The 21,576-nt window shown below is 40.7% G+C and overlaps 1 protein-coding gene across 1 annotated transcript in view; it reads left to right on the plus strand.

The window, feature by feature from the left end:
• Positions 1–21,576, plus strand: part of KIF18A (kinesin family member 18A) — a 97,058-nt gene that overhangs the window by 33,730 nt on the left and 41,752 nt on the right. Inside the window, exons 11-13 of the mRNA XM_038765171.1 lie at positions 2,120–2,284; positions 8,489–8,610; positions 10,401–10,627. Coding sequence (XP_038621099.1) covers positions 2,120–2,284; positions 8,489–8,610; positions 10,401–10,627 — 514 coding nt within the window. The remainder of the gene's footprint in view (positions 1–2,119; positions 2,285–8,488; positions 8,611–10,400; positions 10,628–21,576) is intronic.

Below are 21,576 nucleotides of genomic sequence, written 5' to 3' on the forward strand. Positions count from 1 at the left end.
TTACCTTGTATCCTCCTCAGCGCTTAGAACAGTGCTTTGCACATAGTAAGCGCTTAATAAATGCCATCATATATATATATATATATATATATATATTAAACTCGATTATGGAGAGGAGAAGTAGAGTATCAGAATATTTCTGAAAGTACTGTGGTAAGTAGGAAAGTGCTTAAAGGGGACACATGCAAACGCATGGTCGACACGGAGGGGAGAGCGGATAGGAGAAATAGAGAGCTTAGTTTGGGAATACCTCTTGGAAATGTGATTTTTAGGATGGCTGCAGATTCCCCGGCGACTTTTGTCCTCAGATCCTGGATTTCTGCCCTTAAATCTCCGCCCCACTATCCTCGCCAAGTGGATAAACGGTCGTAAAACAAGGCCTTAAGTTCCATCATCTCCAGACAAACATATTTGGAAGATGATAGAAATCAGAGGGCAACTGTGGCTTTATATATCTAGTTAAGATTGCTCAGGTGACTCTAATAACTCGCTACTACCAAAATATTTCTTGCTTATAGGAACTATAGGGCGTGTCCTTTTTAAGTTTCTCGCCATAAGACTCCCTGGGAATCTCGGGTGATCTGTTGAAATATTGCCAAAGTTGTTATTTTGCTACAATGAATAAATGGGACCTAAGCATTCAAGGTTTGGCTCTTAGTGCTACACCTGAAAACTTTGCAAAGGTTGATTTTCAAATGAATTAAACATATAAGGACCTTTTAAGACCCGTGCTGGGGCAAAGATAGATTTTATTTCATCTGTCAGGAGCTGGCCCACACCATAAATATCTTATCAGATGTGAATTCATCGATTTATGTCTTTGCAATCGTGACTTAATTTGCCATCTCATCTAGAAAATTGTTATTCGCCCCGGGAATACAGATTTGATCACATTGGGGATGTACTTCTCTTTCAGCAATCGTAGAAAAGAAAACTTTTCTTAACCTAGAGTAAAACGATAGCATTCTAATTTGCAAATCTATTTTATAAGTAAAAAAGACCCCAACCTGTCGTGAAGAAAGCCGACTGGGATTAGAAGTGAGGAATGAAGAGGAGACCTATTTTTTTATGATTATATTTTTCCAGGAATCAAAATATTCTCATTTAGTGATTTTTACGTTGACGGCATTACACATGCAATGAAGAAGAGAGCTATTTTCAACAGATTACCCATATTTACAGCACAATTTTAGAATGCATTTCTACTTGGATCCAATCATCCAATTATCAATCAATTAATGATATTTATTGAACACTTACTGTCAGCGAAGCACTGAAGTAAGGGCTCAGGAGAGTACCAACAGAGCTGATAGGCATAGTCCCTGCTCACAAGAAACTTAGAGACTAGAGAGAGAGACAGACATTAATATAGATAAATTATGGTTATGTACATAAATGCTGTGGCGTAGGTGGAACACTTTCCCTTACTCTTTCAGTGTGTATTTTGGTTTTTACCACAGGCAATTAGAAAAGAAATCAAGATAAATGCAAATAAGCATGCTTGTATTACAGTACTTATATATAAATAAAATTAAATCATTGATCTATGCAAAAACTAGCTTCAGTAATGGCTGAAGGAAAAATATGCCCGGGTATTTTCAGGATTTTGAAAATGGTAAATTTCTGAGTGTACTGTGTTCCTATCACTGAAACTGTGCCACATTTCTTTTTTGTAAATGTAGACTAATGGAATATTTTGACTGAACCCCGTAAAGATAGGCATAATTTGGGCAGATTGCTTAATATTTATCTGCTGGTTTCTTCCATTCATATTTTGACCTCTCCTGGAATGCACCGTTGTCAAGCAGATCCAATTTTCAGCTCAGCCATTATGCTATGAGAGGTATAAAAGCATAAGAAACTCCAACATGTAATTTATAAAAATGACTCAATCGACTCTCTTCCCGCAAGCATCTGTATTGTCTAGGCTTCAAGCACTGACTAGGAATTAACTTCATAAATGTCAGTAGCATTTTTGCAAAGCACACACGACTTCATTAATATTCCATGCCGATGCTTACCCAATTAGGTAACCTTGGGCAGATTTTCATATATTACAAGACTCAGGGGATGGTTGTCCCGCAGTTTCCTTTTAAATGTAGTTTTTTTTCCCCCTCAGGCCACCTGCAAACGGGATCACAGACTGGCGATGCTGAAAACTCGTCGGTTGCACATGGAGAAGAAAAAGATGGAGGAGATGCAACGATTTGGTGAAAATACTAATTGGCTCCGTCAGGTCCAAGATGAAATTCATCTCCAGACCCAAAATGGCTCCATTCCAAAGGTGGGAAGTCAATGGCTTCGATGCGCTTTTCAGGAATCGGTCTCCTTTAAGCAGCATCCTGACTTTTGGTTCAATAAGATTTTGTTCCGTGGTTCATTCATTCAGCCGTATTTATTGAGCGCTTACTGTGTACTCAGCGCTTGACTAAGTGTACTAAGTGGTTAACGTTTGCCCATCTTTGTGTACAACAGAGGCTTATTTGTGGGTTTTTTTTAGCATTTGTTGAGCTTTATTGGGCTTTCGCACAATATGAAAACAGTGTTACATAAAAAAATAGAGAGAGTTGGGTTTTTTTTAATTCCTTTTCGTCTTTATCGTGGAGTATCACCCAGTCCTCATCGTCACATGCGGGACCGTACATCTCCAAGCTGCACATAATACCCCGACTCACCTCTTACAGTGCTAAGCGGTGTTTGGAGCAGGACAGGGATGGCTGGCGGAGAGAGATTTTGCCCCCATTTAGCCGCAATCCTCATGCACACCGTTGTGCGTTCTAGATAAACGCTTTCCCAGATGAGTAAGCCGGGTTTTAGAGCCCATCCTGAGAGTAGTTGCCGTACTATTCTGCAGGTGAAACAAAGTTCACACCTGGCTTTTAGACTGTGAGCCCACTGTTGGGTAGGGACTGTCTCTATATGTTGCCAACTTGTACTTCCCAAGCGCTTAGTACAGTGCTCTGCACACAGTAAGCGCTCAATAAATACGATTGATTGATTTCAAAGGCTGACAGGATGACGGTACAACCCTGCATTGCCCCAGGAAGAGCAGCATGGCCTAATGGTCAGAGTAAGGGCCCGACATTCAGAAGGACCTTGGTTCTAATCCCGGCCCTGCCACTCGTCTGCCGTGTGATCTCGGGCAGATCTGCGGGATCTTCTCTTAAAAAAGAGAATATTGGTAAAATATTGGTAAAAAATGGTATTTTTTAAGCACTTACTATGGGCCAGGCACTGTACTAAGTGCTGAGGTAGAGATACAAGCTAAACTGGTTGGACACATGGGGTTCCCAGTCGTAATCCCCATTTTACGGATGAGGTCACCGAGGCGCAAGAAGATCAAGTGACTTGCCCAATAGGAGTTGACTATTCCTTAGTTGCCTCATCTGTAAATAGGGATTAAGATTGTGAGCCCCATGTGGGAAAGGGATTGTATCCAACCTGGTTAGTTTGTGTCTTCCCCAGCACTTAGTGCAGTGCCTGGCACATAGTAAGCACTTAACAAATACCATAAAAGTCATGGTGGGTCCGGTTTGGCATGCTGTCTCCCCCTTCTAGACCGTGAGCCCGTTGTTGGGTAGGGACCGTCTCTATATGTTGCCGTCTTGTACTTCCCAAGCGCTTAGTACAGTGCTCTGCACGCAGTAAGCGCTCAATAAATACGACTGAATGAATGAAAAGAGTATGTCCGCTCCCCTGCATCTACAGCCAGACCTTCCGGGAATAATAATTGCCAACTGAACTCACATTTTCTCTGTTTCGGAAAGTTGCAGATAATACTTTGCCACTGTTCACGTTATCACTCAAAGCGGGTATCAGTTTCAAACGCCATTTAATTTTTGAGGCTAAGTTCATTCATTCATTCATTCAGTCGTATTTATTGAGCGCTTACTGTGTGCAGAGCACTGGACTGAGCGCTTGGGAAGTACAAGTTGGCAACATACAAGTGGAAAGCGTGTTCTAAGGGGAAAGAGCACAGGACTGGACCAGGTTTGAGTCCCAGCTTGCCCCCGGTCTACTGTGTGTCCTTAGGCTAGTCAGATAACCTTTCCGTGCCTCAGTTTCCTCATCTGTAAAATGGGGAATAAGGTGGATTGTAGCCCCATCTGGGACTAGGACCGTCCATTACCTTGTCTCTTCTCCTGCGCTTAGCAAGGAGTAAGTACTTAATAAATGCAATAATTCATATTTCGTATGAGTTTAGAATGTATGCGTTGGTGACTATAAATTCACATACACATATGTGGGCTCCAGCTTTTCCAGGGAATGGCCATATCCACTTAAAGTGGCATTGAACAGGCTACGGCAGCCCCTCAAAAGGCACTGCCACCCGTTTGTTGTTTTTCCTCCATTTCTCCCTGTGTAAAGCCGACACATTCTGTCTCGTGCACATAATTGCGGTAATAATAATAATAATTGCGGTATTTAAGTGCTTACTGGGTGCTAAGCACTCTACTAAGCACTGAGGGTTATCCAATTCAGTCAGATCAGGCACAGTCTGCATGGCTCAATGGAAAGAGCCCAGGCTTGGGAGTCGGAGGCCGTGGGTTCTAATCCCGGCTCCGCCGCTTGTCAGCTGGGTGCCTTTGGGCAAGTCACTTCACTTCTCTGGGCCTCAGTACCCTCATCTGGAAAATGGGGATTAAGATTGTGAGCCCCCCGTGGGACAGTCTGATAACCTTGTATCCCAGGGCTTAGAACGGTGCTCGGCATACAGTAAGAGCTTAACAAATGCCACTATTATTATTAAAAGGGGAGAACAAGAATTTAATCCCATTTTACAGATGAGGCAACAGAGAAGCTGAGTGCTCTTAATATTAGGCCATTATAGACGTCAAAACCACACAGCGGTCGAGTGGTAGAGCTGGGATTAAATCCCTGGGTCTCCTGACTTCAAGTCCTGTGTTATTTCCACTAAACCCTTCCGTTTCGCAGGAAGTTTGCTGCTTCTCGCACACCACCACTCCTATTTATCTGTATATATGTATATACATCTGTACATATTTATTACTCTATTTATTTATTTATTTTACTTGTACATATCTATTCTATTTATTTTATTTTGTTAGTATGTTTGGTTTTGTTCTCTGTCTCCCCCTTTTAGACTGTGAGCCCACTGTTGGGTAGGGACTGTCTCTATAAGTTGCCAACTTGTACTTCCCAAGTGCTTAGTACAGTGCTCTGCACACAGCGCTCAATAAATACGATTGATTGATTGATTGATTGTTTAAATCGTCGCATAGAAAGCAGATGCGTGGAGTATTTTTTTTTCTCGCCAGCCTCATCACTGAGGGAGGCCAAATCATTCTTTGGCTTTTTGTTTTTTTAGCCAATTAGTAGTATTTACTAAGTTCTCACTGTGTGTAGAGCACCTGAGAGAGTACAGTAGAGTATTCCTGCCTCTAAGGAGTCCTTCCCTCGGAAAGGTACAGTCAGGTAGACCAATTCTACCTTGCTTTACCTCCTTTATTCACTCATTCATTCAGTCGTATTTACTGAGCGCTTGCAGCGTGCAGAGCACCGTACTAAGCGCTTGGGAAGTACAAGTCGGCAACGTATAGAGACGGTCCCTACCCAACAACGGGCTCACAGTCTTTAGTTCTCGGAGCAGCTGCGACTCCATCGCGGGATTAAAAATGTCCTAAGTGCAATTCTGAGGGTGCGGAAATTTTCCACTTTTCTGGAGAGCTGAATTTAAACAGGTTGGAGGAGGAGGTGGCCCGTGTCTTTTGTTAAAATCACTAGCTCGCTTGTTACAGAACTGCCTAACCATGCAAGTGGAGCAATCTGCGGAGGTAAATAGAAGCTCGAGAGAGAATTACAATTCGGAATGAGTACGGAATTTCTCTTCACTTTTAGGCCACCGGAATTCCCCAAAACTACGAAGAGTGTTCATTTTATTGGGAATGATCCATCCAGACCTTGCTAATTTGCGGTAGATTCACGTAAAGTGGGACGGGTGGAGTAGGGACATCCTGGTTAATATTCCCGTTATTAATCCCGGGTAGCTTTTCCTGCTTGCAACGGCATATATCTCAAGAAGGAGCTTGTTCGTCAGAAGGCCTGATTTTGTTGGCCACTTGAAAGTCCGTTCATTGTGTTCGGAGTTAAAACTGGTCTTGCCAAATTAATGGCAGAAAGAATTAGTCTTGTGTAATTTACTTGGGTCTTGAGTAGCTTACTTGGGATATGATTTCTAACTCCCATGTACTGAAGTAGCGTGAACGATCTTGAAGTTGTGTGCTTTTGTGTGTGTGTGTGTGTGTGTGTGTGTGTGTATCATTTGAAGGTTCTGAGTTATTTTCATAAGTGCATGTGCAGGATGTTTAAAATAGAGCAAGCCAAATGTTAAATAGATAACTGGAGTACCCTGGACACGCCAAAGTACCTTTCTTAATTTATCTTTGATTCCTAATATGCTTTAGAGGAACGGAGGTTGCCGTCAAAGGCCAATTTATGTTATATTCCTAATATATTTTAGTAGAATGGAGTTAGAAGTCAACAGCTTCAAATATATTTCACCCCTAACTGTAGCAGTGATTCGGCGATTTGTCTTTTGGTTGCCAAAATCAGTTTTGAATCTACCAGTTGGATGTTCTTGGCTATATCTGCCATAAATTGCCAGGTCCGTTCTTACCCTCTCCCCTCCCCCTTTTTAAAAATAAAATCAGAAAGCTTGATGTTATTATCTTTTGGATAATTTTGGATCAAATGTGAGTGGCAGAAATATAAAAACTTCAAAAAGATATTAACCTATATCATTTACTAGGATTCTAGACATCAATAGGCATTAATTTACAGTCCTTCTATACTGTAAACTCACTTTGGGAAGGGAATGTGTCTGTTTATTGTTGTATTGTACTCTCCCAGTTGCTTAGTACAGTGGTCTGCACACAGTAAGCACTCAATAAATACGATTGAATTAATAATTTATGCTCAGGTAAAGACTTTTCGGTGATGGTACTTCCAAGTCATCTGTTAAAAGGCTGAAATTGAGACTCTTGTCGATTTGTTCCCACCTAAATTATTCTTCAAAGTCGGGGGGTAAATTAAGTCTTGACTTTTTAAGGTAAGACTGTTTTTCTACCCGGGGGTATCATTTCACAACTTCATGATTTGATTCCAAACACTATGCCTAGTGTTGTTTTACACTGAATCATTCTAAGACAACTCGGAATATCTAATTCTGAAGTACTAGATAAAAGATCGTCTCAAAAACGGGCTATGATAGTTTCTAAGCGCCTTGAGGATTGTGACCATTTTTTTTTTATGTTTTATAAGGTGCCTTTTAATAACACAGTGACCCAGTGAGCACTCAAGTGTGTTTTTAAAGAACTGTATTAATATTTATTAATTTGAAAGTGCATTTCCAAGGACATCTAACATTAATGTTAGATCCCATATTTCACTCCCTTCTAAGTCAACTGGAAAAACAAGCCCTTGTTCAAAGTCTAAAATAAATCAGTAGCAGCCTAAGGAAATCATACAGCAGGCCTAAAATCCATATAGTTGTATACTTTCTTCTATTCCCTTTGGTTTAGTGTATAAGAGAATTTGTGTTGGAGAGGCACAATACCCTGAAGCAGTTGTTTGTGTTTTCCTAGCCTAATGTTGTGGCAAATAATGGGAAAAGCTGAAGATGGATAGATGAGGGAGAACCTGGTTGTAAATACAGGTGGAGTTAATCCGAATTCTGTAGACCTCAGGAATTTGGAAAAGAAAGTATTAGTTCTGTTTAGTAGTTTTATTGCACTGTTACGTTATTTATCTCACTCTCATCCTCACAATACATCTTGTAAACCAGAGGAAGAGGGACAGATACCCCTTCCCAATTATACAGATGGAGAAACTGAGGCATGGGCAGGCTCGGTAGCTTGCCCGAGGCCAAACAGCTGGCAAGGTGTCCAACTTCCACTTACAATAATGATGGCATTTGTTAAGCGCTTACTATGTGCAAAGCACTGTTCTAAGCGCTAGCGCACTGTTCTAAGCTTTTCCACTTTTCCCACTTCGTCACAGTATTCGCAGGGGAGTCCTCAGGTATTGTAAAATGCTGCTACACGTTCCAGAACTACAGAATTTTTAAACTCTTTTAAGACACAACGTGTAATACGGATCTATGTCGATCAGTTTACGTGAGAGTATTTTAAACATCCACATGCTTAACAGATTCATCACAAAATAGTCTCAGGTTTCGGGAGTATATTTTGATAAGATGCTTGTGAGCTTCTTCCCCCTCTAATATTGTTTGTATTTTGAGTATTAAAGCTACACGTCTTTTTGAAAATTAACAAGATTTAAGTTGGTCCCTCATTTCCAGTTCTTCTGTAGACCGCAATCTCCTTGTGGGCAGGGATCGCAGCTACCAAATGTATCATATTGTACTCTTCCAAGTGCTCAGTAGAGTGCTCAACACACAGCAAGCGCTCAATGGATTGGGTTGACGGAGAATTCTGTCCCGGTAAACTACGGTTATTTTATTTTGAAGGATCTCTGCAACGATCTGCAGTGCTGCCAGTTGAAGCTAGAGATCAAGGACTTGAAAACTCAAGTTAGACATGTGATGGACCTCGCATCTCTTCAGGAACAGCAGCATAAACGGACAGAAAAGTAAATGGATCCTGGCCCATCCGCTCTGTTGTTCGATAGCCGCGATACTGTTCGCCTGATTGCTGTTAATTGGTTTAGTCACGAAGTTAAAAGCGGTTGCCAAAGTTGCTGCCCTCGTCATTTAACTGGCCCAAATTTGGTATCGTATATATGACTATATAATGACACTAATACACATATATACGTGTGTCTCTGCTCTTCCAGGCAAAGCGGTGTCTGCTTCGTTAAATGGCCCTCTAGAAGACACTTCTTCCCGTTTTGTTCGTTTTTCCCCCCCATTTCAATCTATAAATTGCTACTTGTCATATAATGGACGTCTCAACATTGTCTAATAAGTGTATCAGTTACACAAGTGTAACCCATAATTCTGCATTCACTTAGAGCACAGCTACACTGTATTTACACACGTTTGAGGTTCTGCTACCAAAAGAAACTCCAAGTAATATTAGAACATACATTAAAGATACTTTTAGACTGTGAGCCCACTGTTGGGTAGGGACTATCTCTGTATGTTGCCAACTTGTACTCCCCAAGCACTTAGTACAGTGCTCTGCACACAGTAAGGCTCAATAAATACGATTGATTGATTGATTAAAGACAGTATTAGTGATAAAATTTTTCTCTACCAGAGTTTACAGGGCCTTTTAAGAAAATATCACTTTAGAATGAGTGGTTCATTTTATTTTAACAGTGATTAAGCATTTTTAAACCATGGGGATAAAAGCAGTAAACAACTAACTAGTGAGTGTCCGACTTTTCTACGCTCTCCACTCCAATTATTTTCTGCTCCCTCTGCTGGCTCAGCAACAGCAAACTTTTTTAATATCTGTCCAGCTAATTTAAGAGAATACTTGTGTTTAAGTTGTACAAGATAGGAGGTTATATTAATTTAAAGCGATAAGGAATCCGTTGAGATTGCATAATCACAAGGTTTTATAATCACACCCACCCTCAACGTGAATGGAGCTCCCAGTATGTGTTCTGAAATGAAATCCCATTCAAAGACCACCCACCCCTCGAATTGCCTGCTGATCACGACAGTTTCATACTACTCTATTTGTTTTATTAATGATGTGCTTAGAGCTATAATTCTGTTTATTCTAACGGTTTTGACACCTGTCTACATGTTCTGTTGTCTGTCTCCCCCTTCTAGACTGTGAGCCCGTTGTTGGGTAGGGACCGTCCCTATTTGTTGCCGACTTGTACTTCCCAAGCGCTTGGTACAGTGCTGTGCACACAATAAGCGCTCAATAAATTCAACTGAATGAATGAATTCTCCCTTACTCATGTTGAGGCTGTGTTTATTTTGTTAATGATGTGCATGTAGCCTTAATTCTATTTGTTCTGACGATTTTGACACCTGTCTACGTGTTTTGTTTTGTTGTCTGTCTCCCCCTTCTAGACTGTGAGCCCGTTGTTGGGTAGGAACCATCTCTAGATGTTGCCGACTTGTACTTCCCAAGCGCTTAGTACAGTGCTCTGCACACAGAAAGCGCTCAATAAATACGATTGAATGAATGCATGAATGAATCCCCTGCCCAGAATGAGTTTCAGTCTAGAGAGGGAGCTTACAGTCTGAAATTTAAAGTCCTGAAGAAATAGTAGGAGGCCCCTCAGGAACATAAATAGATAGCAATAGACAATGTCCGAAGGAATGTGTATTCTCAAATTGCATCGTCAATCTAGAAACTTCACCAAAGGTGTCCCCCATTTGTGGTGAAAGTACAAGTGGGCCTTGCCCCCCTGTGTGAGATGGTGTTCATTTTTGCTTTTTTTCTTTCCTTTTGTAGTGTCCTGAATTCTCTGCTTCCGGTCCTAAGAAGTCAGTTCCTCGCGTTGAAAGAAGCAGGCCTAGCGACCGCCGCCATTGAGTCTGACTTTAAGGAGGTTCAGCATTTAGTGGAGAGAAAGAAAGCAGTGGTTTGGGCCGACCAAACCCTTGCCGAATCACCAAAACCCGATCTACCAGAGATTTCCGTTGTCATGGCCTTTCCGCAGCTCGGGCCCAACCCTGACGGTAAGCGCGTTTGTTTTCATCTGGGCCAAGTAATAGACCTGAATGAAAAGCAGCCAAAGGATGATAGTCTTTCTTTCAGAAGAGAATCCCATCTAAATAGGTGGGTGGGTCCTATCCTAAAATGCTTTCTTTTGGTTATCGTCGCTTTACTTCTGAAGAAAAGGGTCCATTGGGTTTTTTTTTAAAACAGCTCCATCCTACTCTCTGATCTGAGGCATCCTTGACTCTCCAGAGCAGATGGAGAACTTTAATCACATCGACTGCAATGGGTGACCACAGTCTTTCTTAATATTAAACCCTTATGGTTTTCTTTAAAGCTAGTTTGCTTAAGCCAATCAGTCCTAAAGTGGAGTAAGTCTAGAATGTACTCTATTCATTTGTCGAAGAGCTAAAAAATGGCTTAGGACGTTCACCTTAAAGCTGTAATCAATCACTCAATCAACGGTATTTATTGAGGGCCTGCTGTGTACAGAGCATTATGATAATGTTATAATGACGATGATGGCATTTCTTAAGCGCTTACTATGTGCAAAGCACTGTTCTAAGCGCTGGGGAGGATATAAGGTGTTCAGGTTGTCCCATGTGGGGCTCACAGTCTTAATCCCCATTTTACAGATGAAGTAAGGGCTTAGGAGAGTACACTACAGTAGAGTTAGTAGATATGATCCCTGCTCGCGAGGCGTTTATAATCAAAAGGGGGGAGAAAGACAGTCAAGTACAGAGGTAGGGGAAATGGATGAGTCTAGGGATATGTGTATCTGTAAATGCTGACAGGCTGGGGGTGGAATGATTTATCGGGTGTTTCAAAGGGTTACAAGTGCGTTGTAACAATACAATACAATACAACTTACAAGTGCATTGGTGATGCAGAAAGGAGGGTGATTAGAGGAAACGAGGGGGTCTATCAGGGAAGCTGTACTAATTGCTCCTCTACCCCCAGTGAGTGATTCGCTGCGTTTCTGAGGGTTCGGAGCATTGTTAATATAGCACTAAGTACATTTGGATCCTGGTTACCTTAAAGATGATCTCTCTGTCTATACCATTTCAAATGATCAAAGGCACTCCAGATCCTATTTTCCAAATTTGAACTTTAAGAAATGAAGGCGGGGCATTTTATGGCAGTTCGATGCCTTTGGAATTCCTGCCTCTTTACAGGACAGATTTAACCCCAAATTTGTTAGGGGACCAGGTATAGAGCAAGCCCCATTTTCAGGATGATTTAACCTAAACGGGCTGACTGAAATATTCTTGAAAGAGCTAAAGGGCTTATAATTTATTAAATACCTATACACTTATTTACTTTTCGTAGATCATTTTAGACTGTGAGCCCACTGTTGGGTAGGGACTGTCTCTATATGTTGCCAATTTGTACTTCCCAAGCGCTTAGTACAGTGCTCTGCACACAGTAAGCGCTCAATAAATATGATTGATTGATTGATTGATTTAAAGTGGTTTATGGTGCAGCAAATCATAAATCAAAGAAACGGATGCTGAGGAGGGCCACGTCAATTTAGGTTTATTTTCTGAATTTTTGGTTTCTGAAGAGATCGATCCAAAGTGCCACAGTAAATCCGTCAACTTTCAAATGTATTTGGGGGAATTCTAAAAATAATTGGTAAAGAACAGCTCTTTGAAAAAAGAAAGTATTTGTTGGCGTTCTTTAACTCGATTGTAAACAAGACATAAATTACAGTTCTTTAAAATCCGTGTCTCAATCCTAAATATCTTAAGAAAGAGAAATGCATAGGAGGGGAAAAAAACTTGTTACAAGATTAGCCCGGTTTTTTACTACTGTAATCTGGAGCACAATTTTCAAAACCGGTAAAAGTGAATCTACAAATCTCTAGGAAATGAATCCTTAGCAATATCTTTGCATCTATCCTAGAAAACTTTGAAGCTTTTTCCTTATTTTTTTCAATTCACCTCAGAATGAACCATACTGTTTCTTCAATGTGATCTAATTTTTGTATGCCTGATGAAATTTATGCCATGGTCATAATTAAAGAACAATGTAGAACAATGGTCTTTTCTCCAGCTTCCAAGGGGATGAGGATTCACCTTCCAAAGAATTTTCCAAGAGTCTCCTTGGTAAACCTGAGTAAATGGAAATAACGTTTTCCCTACTGAAACTTTAACGTAAGAGAGTGTGCTTAACTTGTGTAGCCAAAGTATGTTGTTCTCATGGTGTTGTAGTATATTAATGAGGCAGTACTCAAAAATGACTGATGCATGAAACTATTGAAGGCTGAATATATTCTGCAGTTTTCTGAGGTTCCGTGTTTGTATCTATTTGCAAATGCATTCCTCTGAGGTTTTGTTTGTACTTAGGAAACTGTTGGTCTGTTACAATTTTTAGTCGATGAAATTCCAAATATTAAGTAGTATTTCTAGACTGTGAGTCCACTGTTTGGTAGGGACCGTCTCTATATGTTGCCAACTTGAACTTCCCAAGCGCTTAGTACAGTGCTCTGCATACAGTAAGCGCTCAATAAATATGATTGAATGAATTTAGTATACCCCATGGAAAGAAGAAGGGAAAGCTATCCTGAGAATAACCATTTCATTTTTAAATTGTCTCATTCTAGTGCTAACTTTACAGGACTGTACGGTTGTGTAGGCTTCAATCAATCAATCAATCGTATTTATTGAGCGCTTACTGTGTGCAGAGCACTGTACTAAGTGCTTGGAAAGTACAAGTTGGCAACATATAGAGACAGTCCCTACCCAACAGTGGGCTCACAGTCTAAAAAGGCACCTAGTTTCAGGGCTAAAAAAATATATAGGAACAAAAGCCAATTCATTCATTCAATCATATTTATTGACCGCTTACTGTGTGCAGAGCACTGTACTAGGCGCTTGGGAAGTACCAGTTGGCAACATCTAGAGACGGTCCCTACCCAACAGCGGGCTCACAGTCTAGAAGGGAGAGACAGACAACAAAAACGAAACATATTCACAAAATAAAATGAGTAAAATGGTAAATATGTACAAGTAAAATAAATAGAGTAATAAATCAATCAATCAATCAATCGTATTGAGCGCTTACTGTGTGCAGAGAACTGTACTAAGCGCTTGGGAAGTACAAGCTGGCAACATATAGAGACAGTCCCTACCCAACAGTGGGCTCACAGTCTAGAAGGGGGAGACAGAGAACAAAACCAAACATACTAACAAAATAAAATAAATAGAATAGATAGGTACAAGTAAAATAAATAAATAAATAGAGTAATAAATATGTACATGCATATATAGAGGTATATAAATAAATATATAATATAATATATAATAATATATATAAATAAATATATACTGGTATATAAATACAGATAATAAATCTGTACAAACGTATATTCAGGTGCTATGGGGAGGGGAAGGAGGTAAGGCGGGGCGCAGTCTGGGAAGGCCTCCGGGAGGAGGTGAGCTCTCAGTAGAGCTTTAAAGGGAGGAAGAGAGCGAGCTTGGCGGATGTGCGGAGGGAGGGCATTCCAGGCCGGGGGTTGACAGCGGGACAATATGATGTCCCGCCAATATGATACAAGATATTTTCCTTGTATCTTTAAATGCGTACTGAGAGCCATTTCATTTTGAAAAAGTAATTATAAATTGTAAGGAAGGAAGACCCCCCCCACCCCCCGCCAAAACCCTAAAAAGGTAAAAAAAAGAAATTAAGAAAGGAGTCAGTTCTCTTACAAAATTTTTCGAAAGAATGCGTGTCAGTTCTTAACAAGACCTGACATGCCTAAGATCTTTTGTAAACAAATGGAAAGAGAGATTTATACAGATTGTTTCACACCTTTTGTGCACTGATTGTGATTGTATAATCTATTCAAGATGTTAGGAAATAGGGTTTTACACCAGGTCTGAAAAACACTGACCACCTGTTGCATGCTGATCATTATTCCTTATTTAAAAATCCATATTTCACATTTAATATGATTGCCTGGGCTTCACTTGTCAACAATAAAACAAAACAGTTCCCTGGCTCTTAATTCTTCTTTATAGCATTCCTCATCTGAACGAGCGTTGGCTTGAAAACTTACAACAGTTCCTAAGTATGTAGTTACCCTGGGGAATATTTCAGAAGTCTGAGCGATTTTTTTTTTTTAAACATTTCGTTTAAATGTTTTTGGAGAGAAAGTAATTGACCGTAATTTAGTGCGCCATTCCCATCTTGTGAATTATGTGAACGGTATATATTAATAAGGAGCCCGGGGAATCTAGCAGGAAGAATGTATTAAGTGAACTCACTCGCGAGTACTTTCAGCCCTTCATCTTCGAATATGGGTGTATTTCGAAGAAAGATGAACGTTAAAGCAGTGTAATTTATAAGCTGGTTTCTGAGGAAAAGAAGGAATCGTTATCGAGAATTCACATATTTCCTAGGCCAGGCTACAAATATTAGTCAGATTGTGAGTGAAATATAACCGAGGAGTCTACGCTAGTGGGAAGGTGAAATAAGTGTACGACTGAGCTCCCTTGTCTACTTTATTCCCGTTTGGCTGCCGAGAACAGGGGACTGAATGAAGCAGCGTGGCTCAGTGGAAAGAGCCCGGGCTTTGGAGTCAGAGGTCACGGGTTCAAATCCCGGCTCCGCCACGTGTCAGCTGTGTGACTTTGGGCAAGTGACTTCACTTCTCTGTGCCTCAGTTCCCTCGTCTGTTAAATGGGGATTAAGACCGTGAGTCCCCCCGTGGGACGACGTGATCAGCTTGTAACCTCCCCAGCGCTTAGAACAGTGCTTTGCCCATAGTAAGCGCTTAATAAATGCCATTAAAAAAACAATGGCCAATCTAGAAATCAGCCATCTCGTTCTCATTACCCTCTCCATCCCCCGCATCTTACCTCCTTCCCTTCCCCACAGCACCTGTATATATGTATATATGTTTGTACATATTTATATTTATTACTCCATTTATTTATTTTACTTGTACCTATCTATTCTATTTATTTTATTTTGTTAGTATGTTTGGTTTTGTTCTCTGTCTCCCCCTTCTAGACTGTGAGCCCACTGTTGGGTAGGGACTGTCTCTATATGTTGCCAACTTGTACTTCCCAAGCGCTTAGTACAGTGCTCTGCACATAGTAAGCGCTCAATAAATACGATTGATGATGATGATGATGTATATATGTTTGTACATATTTATATTTATTACTCTATTTATTTTACTTGTACCTATCTATTCTATTTATTTTATTTTGTTAGTATATTTGGTTTTGTTCTCTGTCTCCCCCCTCTAGACTGTGAGCCCACTGTTGGGTAGGGACTGTCTCTATATGTTGCCAACTTGTACTTCCCAAGCGCTTATTCCAGTGCTCTGCACATAGTAAGTGCTCAATAAATACGATTGATGATGATGATGTATATATGTTTGTACATATTTATATTTATTACTTTATTTTACTTGTACCTATCTATTCTATTTATTTTATTTTGTTAGTATGTTTGGTTTTGTTCTCTGTCTCCCCCCTTCTAGACTGTGAGCCCACTGTTGGGTAGGGACTGTCTCTATACGTTGCCAACTTGTACTTCCCAAGCGCTTAGTACAGTGCTCTGCACATAGTAAGCGCTCAATAAATGCGATTGATGATGATGATGATGTATATATGTTTGTACATATTTATATTTATTACTCTATTTTACTTGTACCTATCTATTCTATTTTATTTTGTTAGTATGTTTGGTTTTGTTCTCTGTCTCCCCCCTCTAGACTGTGAGCCCACTGTTGGGTAGGGACTGTCTCTATACATTGCCAGCTTGTACTTTCCAAGCGCTTAGTCCAGTGCTCTGCACACAGTAAGCGCTCAATAAATACGATTGATTGATTGATTGATTCCAGAGAAAAATAAGGTCAGTATCAGACGCAGCCTCCGAGTCAATGGCTCTCACTCCTCCTGTTCCCTCAATCGATCAGTGGTATTTATAGGGCACTTCCTGTGCGCAGAGCACTGTACTAAGCGCTTGGGAGAGTACAATGCAACAGAGGTGGTAGAAACATTCCCAGACCACAGTTCTCTCCACGCTGAATTCTCCTAAAATCCCACTTCCTCCACCGAACCTTACCCAAGTAATTTCCTATCAATCACTCTGTGCTATATAAACTCATCATCGTCTGTCAGGTGTGAACTTTAGCACTGTTTTTATACGTCTACTCAACTTTACAAGTCAATTGGCTACTCCTGTCAGCATTTTGACTGTGAGCCCACTGTTGGGTCGGGACCGTCTCTATAGGTTGCCAACTTGTCCTTCCCAAGCGCTTAGTATAGTGCTCTGCACCCAGTAAGCGCTCAATAAATACGATTGATGATGATGATGATTTTGATGTTTTTTTCCCCCCATTAGAGTGGAGGCTCCTTGCGGACCGTGAACCCAGGGCAGAGAAGCAGCATGGTCTAGTGGATAGAGCCTGGGCCTAAGAGTCGGAAAGACCTGGGTTCTAATCCCAGCTCCGCCACTTATCTGCTGTGTGACCTTGGGCAAGTCATGAGAAGCCGCGTGGCCCGGTGGAAAGAGCACAGGCTTTGGAGACAGAGGTCATGGGTTCAAATCCCGGCTCTGCCACTTAATAATAGTAATAACGATGGCGTTTATTAAGCGCTGACTGTGTGCAAAGCACTGTTCTAAGCGCTGGGGAGGTTACAAGGTGATCAGGTTGGCCCACGGGGGGCTCAGAGTCTTCCTCCCCATTTTCCAGATGAGGGAACTGAGGTCCAGAGAAGTGAAATGGCTTGCCCAAGGTCACGCAGCTGACAAGCGGCGGAGCCGGGATTTGAACCCACGACCTCTGACTCCAAGCCCGGGCTCTTTCCACTGAGCCACACCGCTTCTCTATGAGACTTGTAGTGAAAGTATAGGTCATAGACGTCTTGAAGTGATTATTTTCAGTGAAAGTGTTTATAGTGCCACCCTATTATATGAGAAGCAGCAGGGCCTCATGGACATGGACTGTGTCCAACTTGACTCGCTTACATCTGCCCTAGTGCTTAGTACAGTGCTTGGCACATAGTGAGCGCTTAACAAAGTACCAGAAGATCCCTGGGAGAGTTGGGTGTATAATAATAATAATAATAATGATGGCATTTATTAAGCGCTTACTATGCGCAGGGCACTGTTCTAAGCGCTGGAGAGGTTACAAGGCGATCGGGTTGTTTTCACAGTCTTCATCCCCATTTTACAGATGAGGGAACTGAGGCCCAGAGAAGTGAAGTGACATGCCCAAAGTCACACAGCTGACAAGTGGTAGAGCCGCGATTCAAACCCATGACCTCTGACACCCAAGCCCGGGCTCTTTCCACTGAGCCACGCTGCTTCGGGTTTCAACGGTGATACCCGAGGATTAATAGTCTGGAACATTTCAGTGAGACCAGAATTGTTTGGTAATGGAGTTTAGAGAAATAGTTTTAATTACCAATTTCCTTAAAGTTGTATCTCAGTCTTGAGTCACCCAGAGTGAGTTTAGGCATTTGAAGGGATCAAGAGGATTCCTGCCCTCCTCCGACTAAAATAACACCACTGACTCTTTGTTGATGTTAAAGGAGAGGTTTTCATTTAATCTTATGGAATTCCTCTAATGTATATTTGTGAAAAATAGACTGTGAAATTGAGATGAGCAGTACCATATGTATTTTTTCATGGGAATATGCTATGGGTTGCCCCCTCTCCCTCCCAAGCTGCCCTCCAATTTAAGCACTATTTTTTTAAGCAAAAGTGGATTCAAGCAGTTGACAGAGCTATCAACTTAAATTACACATGCTCTTATTGGAGATAATGTTCAATCAGATTTTGGAATTCCCATTAAATTACTTGCAGGAAGGATTATTTCTTAAAAGTAACAGGAAATGTGTATATTAATCCATACTTGGGGCTTATGTTAAATGAATTGATTTGCTAAGCACTCCAGAAAGCTCACTCTTCCAGGATTTTCCATTTGGATTCCCAAGAAGCTAGCCTTTTAATTCAGACGATCTTTTACTGCCTAAGTGTGTATGGAATCACCAACTCATTTTGGAATGTATCTCTCTTGGAAAGTGTAGATAGAAGGAATTTTTTTTTTCCACGTTCAGGACTGAGGGTTGAAAGCACTATAGAGTAACGAATATTGGATTTTCTTTCTCTGTCCAGAGTAAGTACAACCTTCACAATGTTAGCCTTGAGGACTTTTCTTGCGATTTACTACGACCCGGATCCAAAGGGAGGGAAGATCACCTTTGGAATTAAAGCGGATTGCTTAGGAGATCTATATAAGGTCTCTTCTGAAGTTGTTGGATGCCACAGAATATTGCATTCTGTAGACGATTCCTCTTTTAATTGTCTCCATCCCTGCTGTTTTGACATTTACGAAGCAGATTTTCAGCTCTTGAAATATTCAGAGTCACAGGAAATGGTCATTTCCTGAATATCATTTAACATCCCCGTCTCAAATATCTAGAGTGAGGAGCAAGGGGGGATAATCAGAAGCCTCAGGTAATTGGAAGGCCGAACTCCAGGACTGTTAGGGTAACTGGGTTTCTCACATGCGTCTTACTTGTCGTCATCATCATCAGTGGTATTTATTGAGCACTTACTGTGTGCAGAGCACTGTACTAATCGCTTGGGAGAGTACAATCCAACAGAGTTGGTAGGCGTGTTCCTTGCCCACAATGAGTTCACAGTGTAGAGGGGGAGACAAACGTGAACATAAATGTTCAAGTTTATGGAATATGAAACAGGAATATGATGATATACTATAGTATACAATATAATATACAATATATTTTTGGGTATGATCATTTATTTCTGTTGTACTTTACAAACTCTTAGGACGGAGCGCATTTGTTGCTGGCAAGTGCTCAACAGATACCTTTATTCATTCGATCGTATTTATTGAGCGCTGACTGCACGCAGGGAACTGTACTGAGCGCTTGGGAGAGGACGATAGATAAAAAATCAGACACATTCCCCACCCACAAGGAGCTTAGGGTGACCTCGACTGCACATTTTGAAACACAAGAAATCTGAGGTCAAGATAGATGTGTCTATTACTCTATTTATTTATTTATTGCTCTGTTTATTTATTTTACTGGTACATATTTATTCTATCTATTTTATTCTGTTCATATGTTTTGTTTCGTCGTCTGTCTCCCCCTTCTAGACTGTGAGCCCGCTGTTGGGTAGGGACCGTCTCTAGATGTTGCCAAATTGTACTTCCCAAGTGCTTAGTACAGTGCTCCGCACACAGTAAGCGCTCAATAAATACGATTGAATGAATGAATAAATGATTGACAAGATTTTGCACCCATCCTAATGATTTCTTTAAAAGAGAGGTAGTAAAGCCAAAAAAAAAAAAGGATTAAAGATAGAATTCCAGTGAATTTTAGCTATAACATAAAATCTGTGTTTTGTATTTTCTCAGTCAGTCTTTAAGTAAGAATGAATAGAGGGGAAAATCAGATACCATTTCAGGAAATGTGGCATTTTGTTCTCTCAGAGATAAATATCCAAAGGCTATGGTTGATTTATGGCTTCTTATTTCACGGAAGCACGTGAGGGAGTCTTTTGCTTCACTCCACTGAATGTATAAAACATTTTCTTTATTGAGCATTACTACCAGTGATGATCCCAATAACACAAGACTTACAAATGCGGCGCTCTTAGCTTTTCCCGCTTGATAGTTGTTATAACGATGCTGTTAAAATTGCCGACCAAAGTGGTGTTTTCAGGTCACAGGAATATTAAATAAGTAAAATTCGTTCACCGGCATCATTTGCATCTTGGAATTCCATGAGTCAGAAGGTTGCTGAAAGAATCCAAGTTTATGATTAGAACGGTAATTGTATCAATCATTTGTAGCCTAGAAATGTTTATTAAAATGCATATATTAATATTTGATTTCACTTTAGAAGAGTATTGCAAACCAATTTTATCAGTTTCCAGAAATATCCCATCATGCATATGAGTGCTGGAAGAAGGTTTGTCCCAAACCTCAATTAGACCTAATCCCATTCATCAATGTCTTTTGTCCTGAATTTACTTTGTGGGCTGTGACTCATGTTTGCTAAATACTACATTCTGCTCTTCACACCAACTTAAGAGCTCTACAAATCACTTGGTTTGTAAGCTTCACCTCCGATAAATTGGTTCCTCTGGGTAAAGACTCGGAGTTCAGCTGATAAGGCATATCATAAATGGCTCAGAAGCCTGGTCTGTTAAAATATATACGTATTTTTTTAACTGCTTCATGATAAATTGATTCATTAAACTATTTAAAAGGGGGGCCAGATGTGAAGTGTAACAAAACTGAGGCTCTAAACTTAAACCTAAACCACTTTCCCCGGGCAGAGAGGGTAGAAAAGACTACCCCTGCCTCCGTCCTGCAGAGTTATAAACTTTTTATTTTGATTAGTGGGGCAGCCTTGGACAAAACTGTGGTATCGATCAATGTTATAAATTGAGTGCTTCCTGCATGCAGAGCACTGTACTTGCGAGACTAACAATAAAGTGGACAGGATAGAGAAAAATGAATAGATGGTAAGCTCCTTTTGGGCAGGGAACCTCTCTACCAGCTCTGTTATATTGCACTCTCCCAATAATACGGTGCTCTGCAAATAACAAGTGTTCAATAGATGAGATTGATTGAAACCTAGAAGTATGGAGAATGATTTAGACACATTAATTGTAGGGGGTAAAAATCAGAGCAAGCCCAGATGATGCCAAGGTTTTGAGCCTTTGAGGCTGGGAGAATGGTTGACCTTGTTGGAAAACTTGCTGAGGAGGGTAGATTTAGGAGGGAAAGATGAGGAGTTCAATTAATGTCATATCGAGTTTAAGATGGTAGTAGAGTGTAATTTGGGGGTGTCCCAAAGGCAGGAAGAAATGTGAGATGGTAAAGCAGGTAAGAAGTCAGGCTGGTTAGGTAGAATTGAGGGTGATCTGCATGGAAGTGGTAATGGAAGGCTGGTGATTGATTGAGCTC

Source organism: Tachyglossus aculeatus, chromosome 22 (assembly GCF_015852505.1).
Source record: "Tachyglossus aculeatus isolate mTacAcu1 chromosome 22, mTacAcu1.pri, whole genome shotgun sequence".
In the NCBI taxonomy this organism is placed as follows: Eukaryota; Metazoa; Chordata; class Mammalia; order Monotremata; family Tachyglossidae; genus Tachyglossus; species Tachyglossus aculeatus.